Source organism: Cnephaeus nilssonii (assembly GCF_951640355.1).
Source record: "Cnephaeus nilssonii genome assembly, chromosome: 1".
In the NCBI taxonomy this organism is placed as follows: Eukaryota; Metazoa; Chordata; class Mammalia; order Chiroptera; family Vespertilionidae; genus Cnephaeus; species Cnephaeus nilssonii.
In genome coordinates, this window is record NC_137072.1 from 75,634,109 (window position 1) to 75,657,635 (window position 23,527).

The 23,527-nt window shown below is 42.2% G+C and overlaps 1 protein-coding gene across 5 annotated transcripts in view; it reads left to right on the top strand.

Moving 5' to 3' along the window:
* The window catches only part of LOC307102429 (UDP-glucuronosyltransferase 2B31-like), a gene marked incomplete at both ends in the record, with an annotated part of 259,955 nt that overhangs the window by 127,671 nt on the left and 108,757 nt on the right, over positions 1–23,527 (top strand). For 2 of the 5 annotated variants that reach the window (XM_079775984.1, XM_079775983.1), the window contains 3 exons: positions 2,327–2,414; positions 3,367–3,586; positions 11,352–11,631. The exons of 1 other annotated variant lie outside the window; for it this stretch is intronic. In XM_079775984.1, coding sequence (XP_079632110.1) covers positions 2,327–2,414; positions 3,367–3,586; positions 11,352–11,631 — 588 coding nt within the window. Of the gene's footprint in view, positions 1–2,326; positions 2,415–3,366; positions 3,587–11,351; positions 11,632–23,527 lie in introns of those variants that run through there. 2 more of the 5 variants (XM_079775989.1, XM_079775993.1) reach the window with 2 other exon arrangements.

The window sequence follows — 23,527 nt, forward strand, 5'->3', positions numbered from 1 at the left end:
GTGGTCAATTTACATATTACTCTTTTATTAGATAGGATTGCTCCAAAAAATCTTTGCTTCTAACCCATCAGAATAATAACTTCTCCTGGTTGAGGAAGGAGTAGGGACTATGTGAAAAGTCCAGTAGAAGTAAGCCCAGTACAGAAAAGTTCAGATGCTCCCTTCTCCATAAAACAAAGTAGTAAGATATTTTCCAATATATTGATAGAATAGAATACACCTGCAGTCTTTGGGTATTTATGAACTACTTTTCCATTTCCTAACTGATGTAATTTCTGTTTATAGCCTGTGCTAATTTTTGCTGAAAATATGCTGCTACTTTAACATTCACATAACAAATAAATATTAAGCACTAGTAAATTATAATCCAGTTTATGAGAACTGCTGATATTTATGAGAATCCCAAAATCAGAATATTCTTTTTCCTGGATATAAAAATAGCTTGGCTACAGGTCAGATAGTAATCAGTGCTGTCCATGATATATAGTGTGTCATGGAAGTGTTAACACTTACTTGAAAAAAACTTTAGCATCATCACAATTTTGGATTTTTTTCAACAGCTATACTGTAATAAAGTGCCTACAGGTTCTTCTTTTTTACACTTAAAAAATTTCCAATCCTAGACATAGTAGTAAATCTTTGGTTCATGGGGATCAAAGAGCTGTAGTACATTTACACAGTGGAATACTACTCTGCCGTAAAAAAGAAGAAAATCTTTCCTTTGGGGACAGCAAGGATGGACCTGAAGAGTATTATGCTAAGTAAAACAGGTCAGTAAGAATAAGACAAATACTGTATTATTTCACTCATATGTGGAATCTAAATAAACAAACAAGAAAGAAACAGACTTATAGATAGCAACTGAGAGCCCTCAGTGTAGGGGTAAGGAGGCTGGGGGGAAGAGGAGAGTGGCGGGATTGGAAAAAAATGAAGAAAGGGGAAAAGTCATGGACAGAGACAACAGTATGGTGATTTCAGAGGGGATGGAGATGGGGATGAGGAGAGGTGGAGGAGGGTATAGGGTGGATAAATGGTGATGGGCAGAAACTTGACTTTGGGTGGTGAACACACAATACAGTGTACAGATGATGTGTTGTAGAACTGTACACCTAAAACCTGTATAATTTTGTTAATCAGTGTCACCCAATAAATTCAATAAAAAAGAAAAAGTATAAAAAGAAAAACTAATTAGTGACTTTAAATAGACAAATAAAACAGAAAAAAAGTAAAAATAAAGTTAAATTTTTTATGTAAAAAAATAACTTATAAGACAAGTAGATATAAGAAAACTCCCTTCTGTAATACTTAAAAATACAGGTTAATATTACACGGCAAATTGAGAGAAATTATACATAAACTAGAGGCCCAGTACACAAAATTCGTGCACTGGGAGGGGGGTGTCCCTCAGCCCAGCCTGTGCCCTCTCACAATCCGGGAGCCCTTGTGGGATGTCTGACTGCCAGCTTAGGGATGCTCCTCTCATAATCCAGGACCCTTCCCTCCTTACTGCATGCCTGCACGCTACTTCTTACCGCTTGGCTTGCTGCTCCTTAGCACGATCATGGGGGCAGGAGCGGCTCTGCTATCATCTCTGCACTTGCCAACCATGATCCTGGATTCTGGCTGAGTGGTGCTCCCCCTGTGGAGGAGCACTGACCACCAAGGGGCAGCTCCTGCATTGAGTGTCTGCCCTGTGGTGATCAGTGTACATCATAGCAACCAATCATTCCACTGGTTGTTCTGCTGTTCGGTCGATTTGCATATTAGGCTTTTACTTAATAGGATGTATAGTAAATACCTACTTTTTTGCACTAGAATTATAATGACTAGACCCAAATTTTTTGAAATATATTTTTATTGATTTTAGAGAGGAATGGAGAGGGAGAGAGAGATAGAAATGCCAATGATGAGAGAGAATCATTGATCAGCTGCCTTCCACATACCCACAACCCTGGCATGTGCCCTGACTGGGAATTAAACCGTGACCTCCTGGTTCATGGGTCAATGCTCAACCACTGAGCCATGCTGGCCAGGCCTAAAATGTTTTAAATACTTCAATTCATCACTGATGACCTCATTAGTATACCGGTATGTGTTCAATATCATTATTGCATTCATACTTGATTGAATGTAAAAATAAACACATAAAATGTGGGTATTTCTATCATACCAAATGTTATAATAGTTCTCATTTTAAATCTCTTGTCCTTATTATTTATCTGTCTATGAAGGGCTTTAACTAGATTATCTCTTAATTTGTTTTAATATGAATATGCTGTACCTTTAGGTCAACTCATGGAATAAAATATTTTCTTTACTTTAACAGGTTCTATGGAGATTTGATGGCAAGAAACCAGATACTTTAGGGCCAAATACTCGGCTCTATAAGTGGATCCCCCAGAATGACATCCTTGGTGAGACTGAAAAACAAACACTAAAATAACAATAACTCAAAATTGTTAATACTTCAAAAAGAAACAAATTTATTGAACATTTATTTTAGAAAAACTCAAAATAAAACTTCATTTCCTTATATTTCTTTGCCAGTCCTGGGGAAAAAGGATAATATATAAAAGCTAACATTTTATTACAGACTGTCTCCTCCCTTATGTCTGAAGTCAAAGATCTTTATTTCAGGTGTAATTACTTCCCATGAAGAATTTTTCAATAACTACCACTTTGCCTCCTACTTCTCCCTTCTTATTTCTATTTTTTCCACTTCTGTATGGGTATTCATTCACTGCCATTAAAAAATAAGAGCACCTCTTTTATTACCAGTGACTCCATTTTCAATAGAGAAATAGCATAATGTTTTTGATGAAGTGACAACACATTTCACCATAAAGTGTGGTCTATTCTTTCTGATTCCAGAATCACCACATTCACATTTCCTGCTGCCTGGACATCCCATATATAATACTCGGTGACTTCACTATTTCTTTAAGAGAATATGTTCTAACCTCCTTTTCTTTTTTCCTTTTTTTCTGCACATGCTATTTTTTATCCATAATGTTCTTTTTCTTTTTTTCAAATGTATCTTTATGTTAAAAGTATTAGAGATGTCCTCCTTTTTCCCCATTGACACCATCAACCCAGCACCCACACCTTGCAGAACGTTCTCTTTCAACTTGTCTACCCAGCAATCTTGTATTCATTTTTCAAGTCACAATGCCATACCAGTATCTATTTACCTCTTCTGCAACTAAAGTTCTTCTTTCTCTGAGATCTAAAATATATTTTAATGCAGTTTCATGTGTATAATAACCTGTAATCTAAAATACAGTGCCTGAGTGCTCTTCTTGCCCAACTCTCATTTTATTTCTAAGACTTATAATTAATAATTTACTGAAATTCACCCAATCCTAGGTCATCCAAAAACCAAAGCATTTATAACTCATGGTGGAACCAATGGCATCTATGAGGCGATCTATCATGGGATCCCTATGGTGGGCATCCCTATGTTTGCGGATCAACCTGATAACATTGCTCACATGAAGACCAAGGGAGCAGCTATCAGAATGGACTTCAACACCATGTCTACTGCAGATTTACTCAATGCATTGAAGACAGTCATTAATGACCCATCGTGAGTACCACAATTTTAATAGTATTTATAGATTCTTTTGTCAATGAAGAGTACAAGTTTTATCCCATACTGAGAGATGGACTTTGAAATTATTAACATGATTTAACTAATTTAAATCTTTTTTTTTTATTTTCAACCAGACATTAATTTCAAAGTTGCATTTAACCTGATTGAACATGTAACCAATTACTGCACCAATTTTCCACACAAGTTTACACAAACTTATATTGGTCACTACAAGGACACGTTTTAAAAAATATGAGAGAACCCATAGAATGAAGGAATGAAGAACTCAAGAAGTTGCATAAAGTATTTCAATTTAGTGCCAAACAATTCTGAAACTATAAATCTTGTGGACAAAAAATGGAGTTCCATGGAAAGTACTTCACAGGGTGATCTGATCATAAATTCCTAACTGGGAAGGTCATGATGAGTAGACATGCTCCAGGCCTATAACTTATTTACTGAAAGGTTTTACACCAGGCCTGCCCACTGTTCGTATGCATCTAGGTTAACACTCCTTTCAAATACTAGAAAAAATACCCCTCAAAATGGCACTGCCCAGCTGGTGTGCTTCAGTGGTTGAGCATTGACCTGTGAACCAGGAAGATACGGTTTGATTCCCAGTCCGGGCACATGCTGGGTTGAAATTGTGGGTTTGATTCCCAGTCTGGGCACATGCCGGGTTGCAGTTGTGAGCTTGGTCCCCAGTGGGGGGCATGTGGGAGGCAGCTGATCAATGATTCTCTCTTGTCATTGATGTTTCTATCCCTCTCCCTCTCCCATCCTCTCTGAAATCAATAAAAATATATTTTTTTAAAAGGGGGGCATTAACTCTTAAGAGAACACATAATCTTATTAACTGTATCCTGTAATCCAATCCCTGCTTTGCTTCCTCCAACTACATGTAATCTTACTTTGTTTTCCCCTTAAACTCAAATGTATAAAAGCAGATGCAAAACTGTTATTCATAGGGTCATTTGATCTCTTGTTCCCAGCATATGTCATTAGTTTTGTTCAAATAAACATAAAAATTCTCTACTGGTTTGGATGTTCTTACATTTACAATAACTTTCTACTTAAAAAAATATTTTTACTATAATAATTTTAACATATTTTAGGATCTATATATATATAAAGGCCTAAGCAACCGTAATGACTGGTCGACCCAATGATCAGTCAACTGGTTGCTATGACACACACTGACTACCTTGGGGCAGATGCTCAATGCAGGAGCTGCACCTGGTTGTTAGTGCACTCCCACAGCCAACCTTCTGCAGCCAGCAAACCTCCTGCAGTCCCTCCCCTACAGCAGCCCCACCCTGATCATGACTGGGTGAGAAGGCCCCCATTGACCCCAATCCCAGGCCAGGCCAAGGGACCCCACCCATGCACAAATTCATGCACCAGGCCTCTAGTAATATATATTTTATATATCATAAAATTCAATGTTTAATATATAAACATCAAATGCAGGTAGTATGTTATAGAGTAATGAAACTGTCAATATAATCTAAATTTATGACATTTTCACCAGACCAAAAAGAAATCTCATATGCCTTAAAAGTCATTCCCCATCCCCCTGCTCCCCATCCCCCTGCCCTACACAACCATCAATCTAATCTCTATCCTATAAATTACCATATTTTGGATATTTCAGACAAATAGAATCATATGATATTTGCAAGTGGCTTCTTTGAGTTTCATGCATGTGATAGCTTTGTTTTGCTGAGTAATAGTGTCAATATAAGAAATGTCCAAACCCATTAGAGAATTTTAAATATTTATTTTTAAGAGAGAGAGGGAAAGAAGGAGAGACATCAATATGAGAGCAGCATTGATCAGCTGCCTCCTGCTGATTTCTACTGGGGATCAAGCCCACAACCTAGGCACGCGATCTGACTGGGAAGTGAACCAGCAGTCCCCAGTGAAAAGGATGATGGCCAACCAACTGAACCACAGCAACTAACCTCAATTTTTGTAAGAGATTTTTTGAACAAAACAGTCAACATGCCAGGAAGTGAATGCTCCTGAGAATGACTGTTTTGCAGTCTCTTTTATACATTTGGAATTAAGGAGGTAGCATAAGGAAGATTACATGATAGTTAACAAGATTATGTGCTCCCTTGAGGGTAGTTATGCCTGTGAGGAGTCTGAAAAAGAGGACTAATATGACCTTGTAAAGGTATATGAACCTATACACACAAAAACAATGAGAAGGGCTTGGTTATGTCACAGATAAATTTTTGTATAAGCATGAGGATGACTACCCACCATGACCTTACCACTTAAGAATTTTATTATCAGATCATGCTGTGAGGTTATTTTTGGTTAGATTTATTATAGAACCCCTTTGTTGTCCCCAACAGTCTATGTATGGATATACTTCATTTATTTACCCATTGATCAGCTCATGAACATTTTGGTTGTTTCCACATTTTGCTTTTATGAACATTGCCACACATGTTCTGCGTTCTGGTTGCTGGCTTTTTATATATATAGATATAAAGAATTTTTAATGTATTATGCATACAAGTACATTATCACATATATAATATGTTAATATTTTCTCCCATTCTGAATGGGTTGATTTTTCACTTTCTTGATTATGTCCATTGAAGCATAAAATTTTTTAAATATGATAAAATATATATTAAAATTTTCCATATTAAAGAGGAAAATAGTGTAGTGCAATTTATAGTGCCTAGCATGGCAATCACCAATTCAATATTTATTACTAATATTCACATTCTTATTATATTAATAGAGTATCACATAAAGGAATACTTCTAAAATGTGTTATTAAGAATAAAATGGTAGAAAAATTTAATGATAAAAAATACCTTAAAATATGAAAGAATAGGAAAAAAATATAAAACAAGTTGGACAAATAGAAAAGAAATCTAGCCGAAACTGGTTTGGCTCAGTGGATAGAGCGTCGGCCTGCGACCGAAAGGTCCCAGGTTCAATTCCGGTCAAGGGCATGTACCTTGGTTGTGGGCACATCCCCAGTAGGGGGTGTGCAGGAGGCAGGTGATCGATGTTTCTCTCTCATTGATGTTTCTAACTCTCAATCCCTCTCCCTTCCTCTCTGTAAAAAAATCAATAAAATATATCTTTTTAAGAAATCTATATCTATAAAAGCCAAATATGCAAAGTGTCCCCTCGGGAGTTTGACCAACTGGGAGTTGATGGCTCACTATGAGGTGCGCTGTCCACCAGGGGGCAGCACAGAATGAAGAAAGGCCCCAGACAGCAACTGGTAGGGACACTACCCCTGCATGAATTTTGTGCACTGGGTCACTAGTATAGGATAAGATGGTACATACAAATGTAAATATGCCAGTAGTTACATCAAATCCAAACAAACTCAACATTTAAAGACAAAGATTTTTAGACTGCATTTTAGAAACTAACATACTTTTTACAAGAAATGTTTAAATAGTAGTACACAAGAAGATTGTAAGGAAAAAGATAGGAAAAGATCTATTTAAACAGTAACCACAGAGAGATGTTTTACTTATGCTAATATCAGACACAGTGGTTCAAAGCCTACAGAAAAAAAATCCTATCCAATAAAGAGGGAATATGCTAATTGACCCTCATGCCATTGCAAAGATGGCGGCGCCCACAGCCAATAAGGAGGGAATATGCTAATTGACTGCTATGCCCTCAAAGATAATGGCGCCTATAGCTCCTACAGTCCCCTCAGCCCTGCCAGGGCAGCAAGTGGGCCCAGCCTTGCCTCGCACCTGCCTCCAGAGTCCCCCAGTCCTCTCAGCCCCCCAGCTGCTCAGGGCCGACCGAGGCTCAGGTAACCAGAGCCAGCCGAGGCTTGCGCTGCCAGCAGTAGCAGCAGCAGAGGTGTGATGGGGACTTTGCCTTCCCCTGATCGCCAGGTTGCCTCCCTTCCCTGAGGGCTCCCAGACTGTGAGAGGGGGCAGGCAGGATGAGGGACCCACCCTCCAGTGCATGAATTTTCATGCACCAGGCCTCTAATTTCATAATAATTTATAGATCAATTTTTGAAAACAATACCAATTATCAAATGGTAACACCTACTAATAAAAATTCAAAATAACCAAAGCAAAGTGTATAAAGAAATAATACTATGCATATCTGTAGTCATAATAGAGAGTTTTAAATACCATCCTATCTAATAAAAGAGTGATATGCAAATTGACCATCACTCCAACACACAAGATGGCTACCCCCATGTAGTCAAAGATGGCTGCAACCATGTGGACACAAGATGGCCACCACAAGATGGCTGGCAGGGGAAGGCAGTTGTGGGCGATCAGGCCAGAAGGGAAAGGCAGTTAGCGGTGACCAGGCCTTCAGAGGAGGGCAGTTGGCAGAACCAGGCCAGTAGGGGAGGGCAGTTGTGGGTGATCAGGCCGGCAGAGGAGTGCAATTGGGGTGACCAGGCCTGCAGGGGAGAACATTTTGGGGGAACTCAGGCCTGTGGGGAAGGGCAGTTATGGGGGACCAGACCTGCAGGGAAGGGCAGTTTGGGGGGACCAGGCCTGCAGGAGAGGGAAATTAAGGTTGACTGGGCTAGTGGGTCAGGGTAGTTGGGGGCGACCAGGCCAGCAGTGGAGAGCAGTTAAGGGCAACCAGGCCAGCAGGGGAAAGAAGGTGGGGGGACCAGGCCTGCAGGAGAGGGCAGGTTGAGGGGACCAGGCCTGCATGGGAGGGCAGTTAGAGATGACCAGGATGGCAGGGGAGGGCAGTTGTGGGTGACCAGGCCTGCAGTGGAGGGCAGTTGGGGGGGGACTAGGCCTGTAGGGGAGGGCAGTTGGGGGAGACCAGGCCTGCAGGGGAGGGCAGTTGGGGGGGGGGACCAGGCCTGCAGGGGAGGGCAGTTGGGGGTTACCAGGCCTTTAGGGGAGGATCGGGCATAAACAGGCACTGGAACATCCCTCAAGGGGACCCAGAGTGGAGAGAGTGCAAGCTGGGCTGAGGAACACACACACCCCTCCATGCACGAATTCGTGCACTGGGCCTCTAGTCTTATATAATAAAAAGGGAATATGCAAATTGACTGTCACTCCACCACAAAGATGGCGGCACCGACAGTGGAGGCAGGAATTTCGGTAATACAAGATGGCTGCGTCCAGAGCAGAGGCAGGGTTTCCATAACACAAGATGGCTGTACCCATGCAGAGACAGAGTTCCTGTAGCGAGACTTAACAAGCAATCAGCAGGGACCTGAGGCTGTGCCCCCCTCGCCCCCGTGGGCCTTCACAGGGGACCTCAGGCCACACCCCCTGCCCTGGCATCAGGCCAGTAGACCTCAAGCCATGCCCCCACCCAGCAGGGCTTGATGGGGGATCTCAGACCATACCCCACACCCAACGAGGCTTCACAGGGGGCATCAGGCCACACCCCCTGCCCCAGCGCCAGGCCAGGGAACCTCAGGCCATGTCTCCCACCCTAACGCCGTACCGGGGGACCTCAGGCTGTGCCCCACGCCCCGGCATCAGGCTAAAGGACCTCAGGCCATATCCCTGCTCTGGTGCCAAGCCCAGGGACCTGAGGCCGCACCCCCCACTGGGCAGGACTTGATGAGGGACCTCAAGGTGCACCACCTGTCCCAGTGCTGTGCCAGGGGACCTCAGGCTGCTCGCCCTACCCCAGTGCCAGGCTGGGGGACCTCAGGCTACACCCCCCACCCAGTAGGGCTATACAGGGGATCTCAGGCTGCACTCCCTGCCCCAGTGCCAGGCCGGGGGACCTGAGGCCGTAACCCCCACCCTGGCACCGGGCCAGGAGACCTGAGGCTGCGCCTCCCATCTTATGGGGCTTGATAGGAGACCTCAGGCTGCGCCCCCAGTCCAATGGGGCTTGACAGGGGAATCAAGGTGCGCCCCTCCACCCCAGTGCTGGGCCAGGGGATCTCAGGCTGCTCCCCTTGCCCCAGGCCAGGGGACCTCAGGCCACACCCCACGCACAGCGGGGTTTGACGTGGGACCTGAGGCTGCGCCCCCCTCCCAGAGGGGCTTGATGGGGGACCTGAGGCTGTGCGTCCCCCTGGCTCCAGGCCAGGCGACCTGAGGCTGTGCCCCCCAGCTGGTGGGGCATGACAGGGAACCTCAGGCCACACCCTCTGCCCTGCGGGGTTTGACGGGATCTCAGGCCACATTCCCCAGCTGGCAGGGCTTGACGGGGGTTCTCAAGGTGTGCCCCCCACCCCGGCACTGGGCCAGGGGACCTGAGGCTGCGCTCTCCACCTGGCGGGGCTTGACAAAGGTGGGACCGGCCGGGCCTGGATCTAGCCCAATGTGGGGAGGGGGGGAGGGTGGGTCTGGGTCTTGCATGCTTTTTAGGCTCATGTGGGTGGGCGGGGACTTGACTCTGGATCGCATGGTGCACTCCAGACTCTGACTGGCGGAAGACTTTCATATACATTTTACTAATTGTCTTTCATCTCTGACACTTCTATTATAGAGAAAGGGCAAAAAGCAATATTAAAATATTTCCTCTAATTAATCCCCTTTTAAAGTGCACGACTTTCATGCACCAAGCCACTAGTTCTCTATAACAAAACCAGGCCACATGCTTGTGAGCTTGATCCCCAAAATAATTGATAAGTACCTGAAGGTTTTAAAGAACAAAATTTTTAAATGTAACCTGTTTGATATTGTTTTGTGCTGGTCTCAGCCTCTCAATAACCAATATTGTGTCTGGATCAGGCCTTGTGGTTCCTATTATGATTGCAAGATGTCCTTCAGCAGTAAGCATAAAAAAAAGCTTTAAAAATGAAAAATGTATTACTTAAAAAAACTGAAAATTACATAGGACACCTGGTAGAGAGAGCAAAGCGCACACACATACTGCTTTTATTGGAATGAAGGCCAAGATTTGGCAAACTCGTTCTTTATTCATGAATTTAAAATATAAGAGCAGGAACTTAAAGTGCTGGAATGAGAGGAAAAAAGTAGTCCAAATAGCCAGTTATTGAAGAGAACTAAATATCTGTAACAAAGGAACCTCACTGAAGGAAGGCAGCCTAGCTTTTTATCTAGTCAAGTGGCTGTCAAAAACAGTCCTCTTGAAAGTAAATTACTCTTTGAAATGGATATCTCAGCAATGGAGGCTTAAGCAATGCACTTGCATTTAAAAACAAACAAACAAACACCTGTCAGACAACTTCAAGGAACAGCTAGAAGGCCAGTGTGCCTACAACAAAGTGTGCATGAGACTAAGTGAAAGGAGAGGTTGCCAGAGGTATGAAGATGTGGAGTCCTTTAGTCCTAAAATCATTTGGACTTTAGTCTAATGTGATGAGAAGCCAGATGGAAATTTTGAGCAGAGAAGTGTCATATCTGATATCTATTTAAAAACCATGCTGGCTAACTGATGGCAATTAAAAAGTAGAGAGTCAAAGAGAAAAGTGGAGGTACAGGGAATACTGAGAAGGCATTTCTCTCAGGATGACACTACTCCCATTAAACACTTGATGAGAATCACTCTGCAAGTGAATTTCCACCATCTCATTTATAGCACTAACAATGGTTCCTACCATTTACTCTGCTAGAAGAGATTGAACTGTCCAACTTAACCTCCATCTTCACTTTTAAAAACACATGTTATCAGAAAAATCCAATTTAAATGCCAAGCTATCTATGAAGAAGTAAATTCAGTGAATGATATTATTTTGAATCATATTTATGACATTTTCAAAAACCTTTCATGGGCATGATATGCTTAGGGAAGTTAACTTTCATTCAATGTGTATTCAATCTTTGTGTTTCTCCTTTAGATATAAAGAGAATGCAATGAGATTATCAAGAATTCATCATGACCAGCCTATGAAACCTCTGGATCGAGCGGTCTTCTGGATCGAGTTTGTCATGCGCCACAAAGGAGCCAAACACCTGCGGCCAGCCTCCTATGACCTCACCTGGTTCCAGTACCACTCTTTGGATGTGATTGGGTTCCTGCTGGCCTGTGTGGCAACTGCTACATTTGTCATCACAAAATGTTGTCTGCTGTGTTACCAGAAGTTTGCTAAACCAGGAAAGAAGAAAAAAAGGGAGTAGTTGTTTCTGAGGCCTGAAGCTGACACTCCTGAAGCTGATATGCCTCCTTCAGTTTATTCAGCACAATGAAGTTGTAACATAAGGATCCCTACTTCCTGTGACAAAATGACTTTTCACAATTTAGCTTCTCAAATCAAAATTTGTTTTCAAGTGATTTACTGTCTCTTTAAAAGTTAAAAATATCCATGCCAAAGAGAAAAAGCTGGGCAAAAATAAAATAATAATAAAACAATGTGGGCATATATTGAATTTTATTATATTAATTTTAAAGTTATACCAAAAATTATTATGCTTAAATATGTTTCCAACATTAGGCATAAACACAAGAACATTAAATAGTTTATTCACAATATCAGTATTATTGTGCAAATACTCAGAATATTTTAAATTTATTCTGGTATAAAATTCTGTGCTTTTATCTTTTGTTAAAGAAACCATTCAATAGTTAGAATTGTGTAAAATGATTCATCCTTCCATTTTATTTTGGGAGACCACTAATGCTCCTTTTGTGGGAGAGTTGTTTTATCCTATCTAATAAAAGAATAATATGCAAATTTCCCATCACTCCAAGACACAAGATGGCAGGGGAAGGCAGTTATGGGCAGTTGGGGGTGACCAGGTCAGCAGAGGAGGGCAGTTGGGGAGGACCAAGGCCTGCAGGGGAGGACAGTTGTGGGGACCCAGGCCTACAGGGGAGGTCAGTTGGGGCAACCAAGCCTGCAGGGGAGGGCAGTTGGGGGGGACCAGGCCTGCAGGTGAGGGAAGTTGGGAGGGGGGACCAGGCCTGCAGGGGAGGGCAGTTGTAGGTGATCAGGCCAGCAGGGAGGGCAGTTAGGAGTGACCGAGCCAACAGAGGAGGGCAGTTGGGGGAGACCAGGTCTGCAGAGGACGGCAGTTGTGGGTGTCAGGCCAGCAGGGAGGGCAGTTAGGGGTGACCAGGACAGCAGAGGAGGGCATTTGGGGGGACCAGGCCTGCAGGGTAGGGCAGTTGGGGGGGACCAGGACTGCAGGAGAGGGCAGTTTGGGGGGACCAGATCTGCAGGGGAGGCAAGTTCGGGGGGATGCAGGCCTGCAGGGGAGGACAGTTGGGGGATGGACTAGGCCAGCAGGGGAGGGCAGTTGTGGGTGATCAGGTCAGCAGGGAGGGCAGTTGTGGGTGACCAGGCCTGTAGGGGAAGACAGTAAGGGGTGACAAGATTGGCAGGACAGGGCAGTTAGGGGCAATCGGGCCGGCCGGGGAGCATTTAGACATTGATCAGGCTGACAGGAGAGTGGTTAGGGGGTGATCAGGCTGGCAGGCAGAAGCAATTAGGTGCAATCAGGCAGAGGCAGGCAAGCGGTTGGGAGCCAGCAGTTATGGATTGTGAGAGGAATGTCCAACCGCCTGTTTAGGCCTGATCCCACCAGCATCAGGCCTAAACGGGCGGTCGGACATCCCTCAAGAGGTTCCAGATAGGAGAGGGTGCCAGCTGGGCTGAGGGACAACCCCCCTCCCCGTGCATGAATTTCATGCACCGGGCCTCTAGTGTATGTGTATGTGTATATATATATATATATATATATATATATATATATATATATATATCTTTGTTTTTTAAAGTATTACAGACGTTCCCCCTTTTAAACCTCATTTACCCCCTCCTCCATACTCCTGTGTCCTCCTACTCTTTGGTTTTACTGTATATCCAGCCTCAGCATCACTGTTTACCTAAAAATATGGCAAGTCATTTGCCCTCATCCAGTTTATTTCCCATTAAAGTGTATGTGGAGCCATAGCTGGAACTCAGTGGTTAGAGCGTCACCCTGCAGACTGAAGTGTTGTGGGTTTGATTCGAATCAAGTGCACATACCTTGGTTGTAGGTTCTTGTGCTGGAGGCAATCAGTCTCTTTCTCTCTGTCTCTGTCTCTGTATCTCTCTCTCCCTTCTAATCTCTCTAAAAATATCTATGGAAAAAATATCCTTGGGTAAGTATTAACAACAACAAAAAAATAAAGTGTATGTTAATTTAGAAATATAACAACAGCTAGTAGCTTCCTAATATAAAATTGAGCTATTTATGATAGACTTTGGTTTTAGTAACGAATTCTCTTTACCTCACAGCCCCTTAAAAAGATTCACCTGGTTGCTTTCACTCCTCTTGCGGCCTTTAATAATGGGTATATGGTCTCAATTGTAGGTTTGATAATGTAGAACCCATACTCTAAAGGGACTTATTGACTTTTCTTATAGCGTGTGTCTGTACATATATATACCCTTGCAAAACAAGGCACAGCGTCACTTAGCTATTTACAGACACATATATACCCAAGGAAAACTTGTTCACTCATAACTTGCACATGAATATTAAAAATCATTATTCATAGTGACCAAAATTGGGGGCAGGGGATGTCTATCAACTAATGCATGAATAAAAAGAAAGTGGTATGTCTGTATTGTGAAATATTATCTGGCAATAAAAAGGATACATGCTGTAATATGAATGAATCTTTAAATTATTGTGCTAAGTAAAAGAAGCCAGTCACAAAAGGCCACATATTACATTATTCTGTTTACAAGAAATCCTCTACTCCTATAGAGACACAAACCAGATTAATGGTCAGATAAGGTTTAGGGAGTAAGACATTAGGGAGTTCCATGTAAATGGTAAAGGTTTCACTGGGGTATGAAAATGCTCTTCATATGATCATCATGGTGGAAGCAATATTCGGTGAAAACAGTATGAACTATTGAAATGTACATTTTATATTAATCAATTGTATGATGGGTAAATTAACATGTTCACAAAGTTTTATTTAAAAATTTAAAATCTTGGAGGAGAAAATGGCAGCCAAATAGGCAACGTCTCATGCACCTTATCCCAGGGCCAGCCTGGAAATACAATTAAATTAGAGAACATTCACCTGCAATTGCCAACTGAGGTCCAGCTAAGGAAGAGACTTAATCAAAGAAGGACAGAAAGCACCTGCAAACCAGTAGGAAGGGCCAGGTCAGGAGAGGAGCTGACCCAGCTCCCAGGGGCAGCAGGCCAAGAGAGGAGGGAATGCTGGGCCACGGGAGGGTCTGTTCCCTCTGAAGACAGAGGCCCAGAACCCAGGCTCGGCACAAGAGATGAGACCAGTGGCCCATGTACATTCCAGCTGTGAAGGGCTACTGGCCACTGTGGAGTCTGGCAGACTTGAGCTGGTTGGAGTGAAAGCCACAATTTTTTTTCTTATTTTTTTTTAATTTCTTTATTGATTAAGGCAGTGGTTGGCAAACTCATTAGTCAACAGAGCCAAATAGCAACAGTACAATGATTGAAATTTCTTTTGAGAGCCAAATTTTTTAAACTTAAACTATATAGGTAGGTACATTGTTATTAACTTAATTAGGGTACTCCTAAACTGGCCGTTGCTAAAACCTCAAGGGGCCAAAGAGCCACATGTGGCTCACAAACCGCAGTTTGCCAACCACTGGATTAAGGTATTACATATGTGTCCTCATCCCCCCATTACCTTCCCAACGCCCCCCCACTCATGACCTCACCCCCCTGTTGTCTGTGTCCATTGCTTAGGCTTATGAGCATGCATACAAGTCCCTTGGTTGATCTCTTCCCCTTACCCCCACCCTCCACTACCTTCCGAGGTTTGACAGTCTGATCGATGCTTCTCTGTCTCTGGATCTGTTTTTGTTCATCAGTTTAAGTTGTTCATTATTTCCCATAGATGAGTGAGATCATATGATATTTATCTTTCTCTGACTGACTTATTTCACTTAGCATAATACTCTCCAGTTCCATCCATGATGTTGCAAATGGTAGGAATTCCTTCTTTTTTACTGCAGCATAGTATTCCATTGTGTAGATGTACCACAGTTTTTTAATCCACTCATCTGCTCATGGGCACTTAGGGGGTTTCCAAATCTTAGCTATAGTGAATTGTGCTGCTAAGAACATAGGAGTGCATATATCCTTTCTGATTGGTGTTTCTAGTTTCTTGGGATATATTCCTAGAAGTGGGATCACTGGGTCAAATGGGAGTTCCATTTCTAGTTTTTTGAGGAAAGTCCATACTGTTCTCCACAGTGGCTGCACCAGTCTACATTCCTACCAGCAGTGCACGAGGGTTCCTTTTTCTCCACATCCTCGCCAGCACTTGTTGTTTGTTGATTTGTTGATGATAGCCATTCTGACAGGTGTGAGATGGTACAACATTGTTGTTTTGATTTGCATCTCTCGGATGATTAGTGACTTTGAGCATGTTTCCATGTTTCTTGGCCTTCTGTCTCTTTTCAAAAAGTTTCTATTTAGGTCCATTGCCAATTTTTTGATTGGACTGTTTATCTTCCTTTTATCGCGTTGTATGATTTCCCTGTAAATGTTGGAGATTAAATCCTTATCGGTGATAACATTGGCAAATATGTTCTCCCATGCAGTGGGCTTTCTTGTTTTGTTGATGGTTTCCTTTGCTGTGCAAAAGCTTTTTATTTATTTTTTTAATTTAATAAATCTTTAATGTTCAGATTATTATAATAGTTTCTCCTTTTACCTCCCATAGCTCCCCTCCACCCGGTTCCCACCCCACCCTCTGCCTTTACCTCCACCCCACTGTCCTGATCCATAGGTGTACAATTTTTGTCCAGTCTCTTCCTGCACCCGCATACCCAGTTAACCCTGAGAATTATCAGTCCACTCCCTATCTATGCCCCCAATTTTATTATATTCACCAGTTTATTCTGTTCCTCAGATTTTTAATTCACTTGATTTTTGGGTTCACTTGTTAATAGATATGCATTTGTTGTTCATAATTTTTATCTTTACTTTTTTCTTCTTCTTCCTTTTCTTAAAGAATACCTTTCAGCATTTCATATAATACTGGTTTGGTGATGATGAACTCCTTTAGCTTTTTCTTACCTGTGAAACTCTTTATCTGACCTTCCATTCTGAATGATAACTTTGCTGGGTAGAGTAATCTTGGTTGTACATTCTTGCTATTCATCACTTTGAATATTTCTTGCCACTTCCTTCTGGCCTGCATAGTTTCTGTTGAGAAATCAGCTGACAATCGTATGGGTGCTCCCTTGTAGGTAATTAACTGTTTTCTCTTGCTGCTTTTAACATCTTTCTTTGTTTTTTGCTCTTGGCATTTTAATTATGATGTGTCTTGGTGTGGTCCTCTTTGGATTTCTTTTGTTTGGGGTTCTGTGCGCTTCCTGGACTTGTAAGACTGTTTCTTTCACCAGGTGGGGAAAGTTTTCAGTCATTATTTCTTCAAATAGGTTTTCAGTATCTTGCTCTCTCTCTTCTTCTGGGACCCCATAATTCTGATGTTGGTACACTTGAAGTTGTCCCAGAGGCTTCTTACACCAACTTCAATTTTTCGGATTCTTTTTTCTTTCTGCTTCTCCGGTTGAGTGTTCTTTGTATTTCAAATCTTTGACTTGATTCTTGGGATCCTCTAATCTGCTGTTGGGTCTCTGTATTATATTTTTTATTTCAGTCAGTGTATGTTTAATTTCTAGTTGGTCCTTTTTCATATCCTTGAGTGTCTGGCTAAATTTATCGGCCTTTTCTAGGAAATTCTTGAAAAACCTTATAACCGTGGTTTTGTATTCTTTATCCAGTCATTTGTTTTCCTCCCTTTCTTTCATTTGTGATCTGTTTCTTTGTCTCCACATTTTGGCTGCTTCCCTGAGTTGGTAGGGTAGCTTTGTGTGCTAGGTTTCCTATATGGCCCAGTGGGTCAGTCTCCCCAGTCACCTGAGGTGGACACTCTTGGTACACCCCTTTGTGGACTGTGTGTACAGCCTTGTAGTAGTTAAGTCTTGATTGTTGTTGGTATCACTGGGAGGAATTGACCTTCAGGCCAATTGGCTATGTGTATCAGCTGTGTCTACACCAGGAGACCTGTGCTGGAGACAGACTTATAGGATCAGACTTGCAAAATGGCAAAAGCCTCTGTGATCAGCTTGGATGGGGCAGAGTCTCAGGGCTGAGCAGACAGTCTTGGCTTCCCATCAGCACTGCCCTTGCGTGTGCGGCTCCAGACCTCTGCCTTCCACGGCTCCCCTGAGTTTCCGCCTGACAGTCCAGATTCCCCCAGGCTTGCCCAGAACTGGGGTTCAGTGCAGTCGGAACTGGGGTTCAGTGCACTCAGGAGCTTCCGACTCCCTTCTGCTAGGGAGAGCTAGCGGCAACCTCAGCAGTCAGTCTTCTCTACGCACACTCGCGAGCACGTGCGTGTGAGCCTCCAGACCTCTGTCCACCGCAGCTTCCCCAAGTCCCCGAGTCTCCGTGTGCCTTTCTCTCTACCTGACAGTCTAGACTCCCTCTGTATGAGCCTGGGTCCACGGGGCTTCACCTGGAACTGGGGTTCAGTGCAGTCAGAACTGGGGTTCAGTGCAGTCGGGGGCTTCCTTCCCTCTCCCACCAGAGAAAGCCAGCCAGGCACTCAGCCGCCCTTCCTCTCTGCGCGTGTGTCCTGTACCTCAGTCCTTTGCAGCTCCTCTGATTCTCTGTGTGCTCTCCGCTTACCTTCTAGTTGTAGAATTTCCACTCTGCCAGCTTTCCTGTGGTCCTGGGTGATGTCCGTTCTGTTTTTTAGTTGTAGTTTTGAAATTGTTGTGCGAGGCAGCAGTTTAGGTGTTTACCTATGCCGCCATCTTGGTTTCTCAAAAGCTTTTTATTTTGATGTAGTCCTATTTGTTTATTTTCTTTTTAGTTTCCATAGCCCTAGGAGCAGTATCAGTGAAGAAATTCCTTCAGCATATGTCTGAGATTTTGCTGCCTGTGGATAACTCTAGTATTTTTTTAAAATATATTTTATTGATTTTTTACAGAGAGGAAGAGAGAGGGATAGAGAGTTAGAAACATCGATGAGAGAGAAACATCGATCAGCTGCCTCCTGCACACCCCCTACTGGGGATGTGCCCGCAACCAACGTACATGCCCTTGACCGGAATCGAACCTGGGACCCTTGAGTCCGCAGGCCGACGCTCTATCCACTGAGCCAAACCGGTTTCGGCATAACTCTAGTATTTTTTATGGTTTCCCATCTTATGTTTTAGTCCTTTATCCATTTTGAGTTTATTTTTGTGTATGGTGTAAGTTGGTGGTCTAGTTTCATTTTTTTGCATGTATTTGTCCAATTTTCCCAACACCATTTATTGAAGAGACTGTCTTGACTCCATTGTATATTCATGCCTCTTTTGTCAAATATTAATTGGGCATAGTGGTTTGGGTTGATTTCTGGGTTCTCTATTCTATTCCATTGATCTATATGTCTGTTCTTGTGCCAGCACCAGGCTGTTTTAAGAACAGTGGCATTGTAATATAACTTGATATCTGGTATTGAGATCCCACCTACTTTATTCTTCTTTCTCAGGATTGCTGAAGCTATTCAGGGTCTTTCTTTATTTCAGATAAATTTTCGGAGAGTTCGTTCTAGGTCTGTGAAATATGCCATTAGTATTTTAATAGGGAGTGCATTGAATCTATAGATTGCTTTCGATAGTACGGACATTTTGATGATGTTGAGTCTACCAATCGATGAACACGGTATGTTCTTCCATCTGTTTATGTCTTCCTCTATCTCTTTTTTCAGTGTTCTGTAGTTTTTCACATACAAGTCTTTTACCTCCTTCGTTAAGTTTATTCCTAGGTATCTTAATTTTTGGGGGGGCAATGGTAAATGGGATTGCTTTTTTAGTCTCTCTTTCTGTAAGTTCACTATTTGTGTATAGAAATGCCATATATTTCTTGGCTTTAATTTTATATCCTTCTACATTGCCGAATTCATTTATTAAATCTAGTAATTTTTTGATGGAATCTTTAGGGTTTTCTATGTACAGTATCATGTCATTTGCGAACAAGGACAGTTTTACTTCCTCTTTTCCAATTTGGATGCCTTTTATTTCTTTTTCTTGTCTGATAGCAATGGCTAGTACTTCCAGTACTATGTTGAAAAGGAGTGGTGAGAGTGGGCATCCCTGTCTTTTTCCTGTTCTTAGGGAAAAATTGTTTTAGTTTTTCCCATTGAGTATGATGTTGGCTGTGGGTTTGTCATATATGGCTTTTATTATGTTGAGGTATGATCCTTCTATTCCCAACTTTCTGAGAGTTTTTATCAAGAAAGGGTGTTGGATTTTGTCAAATGCTTTTTCTGCGTCAATTCATATGACTATGTGATTTTTCTCCCTTAATTTGTTTATGTAATGTATCACGTTTATTGATTTGCAGATATTGATATCTCATCCTTTCAACCCTGTGATAAATCCTGCTTGGTCATGGTGTATGATCTTTCTGATGTACAGTTGGATCCGATTTGCTAGAATTTTGTTGAGGATTTTGGCATATATATTCATGAGGGATATTGGCCTGTAATTCTCTTTCATTGTGTTGTCTTTATCTGGTTTTGGTATTAGGGTGATGCTGGCTTCATAGAAGGAGCTTGGAAGTGTTCCTTCTTCTTGAATTTTTTTGGAATAGTCTGAGGAGGATATGTTTTAGTTCTTCCTTGAGTGTTTGGTATAACTCCCCTGTGAAGCTCTCTGGCCCCAGGCTTTTGTTTGCTGGGAGCTTTTTGATGACTGCTCCAATTTCTTCCATAGTTATTGGCCTATTGAGATTTTAAGAATCTTCCTGATTGAGTTTTGGAAGGTTGTATTTTTCTAGGAATATGTCCATTTCCTCCATGTTGTCTAGTTTGTTGGAGTAAAGTTGTTCATAGAATTTTTAAACAATCCTTTGTATTTCTATGGGGTCTGTTGTTATTTCTCCTCTTTCATTTCTGATTTTGTTTATTTGGGTCCTCTCTCTTTGCTTCTTGATGAGCCTGGATAGAGGTTCATCAATCATGTTTATCCTTTCAAAGAACTAGCTCTTGTTTTCATTGATCTTTTGTTTGTTTGTTTGTTTGTTTTTCATTGTTGTTGTTCTATTTGGTCTCTATGTCATTTATTTCTATTCTGATCTTTATTATCTCCTTCCTTCTGCTAACTCTGGGATTTTCTTATTGCTCTCTTTCTAATTCTTTGAGTTGTAGAGTTAGATGATTTACTGCCATTTTTTTCTTGTTTTTTTGAGTTAGGCCTGTAGAGCTATAAACTTCCCTCTCAGGACTGCTTTCATTGTGTCCCATAAATTTTGGATTGTTGTGTTTTTATTGTCATTAGTTTCTAGGATGTTTTTAATTTCTTCTTTGATCTCTTTGGTAATCCAGTCATTGTTTAATAGCAAGCTATCCAGCTTCCAAGTTTTCAAGTGTTTTGGATTGTTTTTATTTTAGTTTATTTCTCATTTTATGCCATTGTGATCTGAGAAGTTGCTTGGTATGATTTCAATTTTCTTGAATTTGGGGAGACTTTGCTTGTGACCCAATATGTGGTCTATTTTTGAAAATGTCACATGTGCACTTGACAAGAACATATATTCTGTGGCTTTGGGGTGAAATGTTCTGAAAATGTCAGTTAAGTCCATCTGATCTAGTGAGCCATTTAGGATTGCTGTTTCTTTGCTGATTTTTTTGTCTGGAGGATTTATCCAGTGATGTCAGTGGTGTATTAAAGTCCCCTACTATGATTGTGTTGTTGTTGATCTCTCCCTTGATATCTTCCAGGAGTTTTTTTATGTATTTGGGTGCTCCTGCATTGGGTGCATATATATGTTTATCAGTGTTATATCCTGTTGTTGTATCAATCCCTTTAGTATTATGAATTGGCCTTCCTAATCTCTTTTTATGGCCTTCAATTTGAGGTCTATTTTGTCAGATATAAGTATTGCTACCCTAGCTTATTTTCATTTCCATTTTCCTGAAAGATATTTTTCTATCCCTTCACTTTCAGTCTGTGTGAGTCCCTTGTTCTGAGGTGGGTCTCTTGTAGACAGCATATATATGGGTCATGTTTCTTTATCCATTCAGCCACTCAATGTCTTTTGATTGTAGCATTTAGTCACTTTACATTTAAAGTAATTACTAAAAGGTACTTGTTTTTAGTCATTTCCATTTTTGTGACTGTGTTCCTTCTTACCTTTTTATTTCTCCTTTTTACAGCATTCCCTTTAGCATTTCTTGCATTGCTGGTTTGGTAGTGATAAACTCCCTTAGCCTTTTTTTGTCTACGAAGCTCCTGATTTACCCTTCAATTTTTATAGTCGTGCTGGATAGAGTATTCTTGGATTCAGTCCTTTGCTTTGCAACATTTTGTATAACTCCTTCCATTCCCTTCTAGCTTGATGTGTTTCTGTTGAGAAATCATTTGATAATCTGATGGGGGATCCTTTGTAGGTAACTCTCTGTCTCCCTCTTGCAGCCTTTAAGATTCTTTCTTTGTCATTAACTTTTGCCATTGAAATTATGACATGTCTTGGTGTGGGTCTTTTGGGATTCATCTTGCTTGGGACTCTCTGTACTTGTATAACTTTTTTATTCCCCATATCAGGGAAGTTTTCTGTCATTATTTCTTCAAATAAATTTTCTAATCATTGCTGCTCTTCTTGTTCTTCTGGCAGCCCTATTATACATATGTTACTTCGTTTTGCATTGTCCCAAAGCTCCCTTAGGCTCTCCTACTGCTTTTTAATTTTTTCTCCAGTTGCTTTTAGATTGGGCTTGTTTCTGTACTTTATCTTCTAACTCACTAATTCGGTCCTCTGCTTCTTGTAGTCTACTGTTGAAACTTTCCATGGTGTTTTTGATTGTAGCTATATCACTTTTCATTTCTTCCTGATTTTTGCATAGGTTGTTGATTTTCTCATCCATCCGGTGTATGAACTGTATTGTATGACCATTACTCTGAATTCTTTTTCTGTCATGTTGCATGCTTCCGTTTCACTTATTTCCTTTCTTGGTGAATCCTCCTTTTCTTTCCTCTGGGGATTGCTTCGTTGTCTCTCCATTCTGACTATCACCAGAAGGTTCAAATGTCTAGTTGCAGGGGCCTGGGCTATGTGCACTGGGGGCTTTGCATCCCCTGAAGAGCTCTGACACCAAGACATGTGGCTTCTGTGGGTTGGTGGGAGCCACGCTCTCCCTGGGTCAGAGTCACAGGCACTTAGATTGGCCTCGTGTATGCAACTAGAATCAGGGATCATGTCTGCACCACGCTGAAACAGAGCCCTGCTGGCATGTGCCAAAAATCAAAGTCCCCTGATGCATGTTAGGAGTCAGAGGCTCCCTGTGTCTATGCCAAGAATCGAGTATCAGAGTCTCTGTTGCTTGGTGTGGCCTTGTGCTGAGAATCAGGGTTCTTGAGTGAGCAGGCGCCAAGAATTGGAGTCGCTGATTCTTAGGGTGAATGCACTGGGAATTAGAATCCCTGGCACATGCAATAAGAAACAGAGTCTAGTCACTGGTGCTCATTGCTGCCTCTTACGTGGAGATTCAGGGTCCTCGATCTGCTTGGGAGACCAAGTTGCATAGTCGCACTGTGTTGGCAGGAGGTCCACTCTTGCCCTTCGGAAAACAGCCTTCTGTGTGCACTTGCCCTGAATCAAAGTCAGGTGGCACTGCTGCCCAGTGTGGGTGTGGATTCTGGTCACACGGGTTTGCACTCCAGGAGACAATCTCCCCATGTCCATGCACCCTGGTTCAAATTTAGTGCTGCCTCACTGTGTGGGCACAGGGTCTGGTCATTGGAGACAAACTCCCCAAGTTCGCACGTCCAGGTTCAAATTCAGCGCAGCCTCCTTGCTTGGGTGCAGGGTCTGGTCATGGGAAACAAACTCCCTGGGTTTGCACCCCGAGTCTCAATTTCAGCACTGTCTCCCTGTGTGGGTGCGGGATCTGGTCGAGGAAAAAAAATCTTCCCAAGGTCGTGCACCTGGGCTCAAATTCAGGACAGCCTCCCTGCCTGGGCACTGAGCCTGATTACGGGAAACAGACTCCCTGAGTTTGCATGTCCAGGTTCAAATTCAGCAC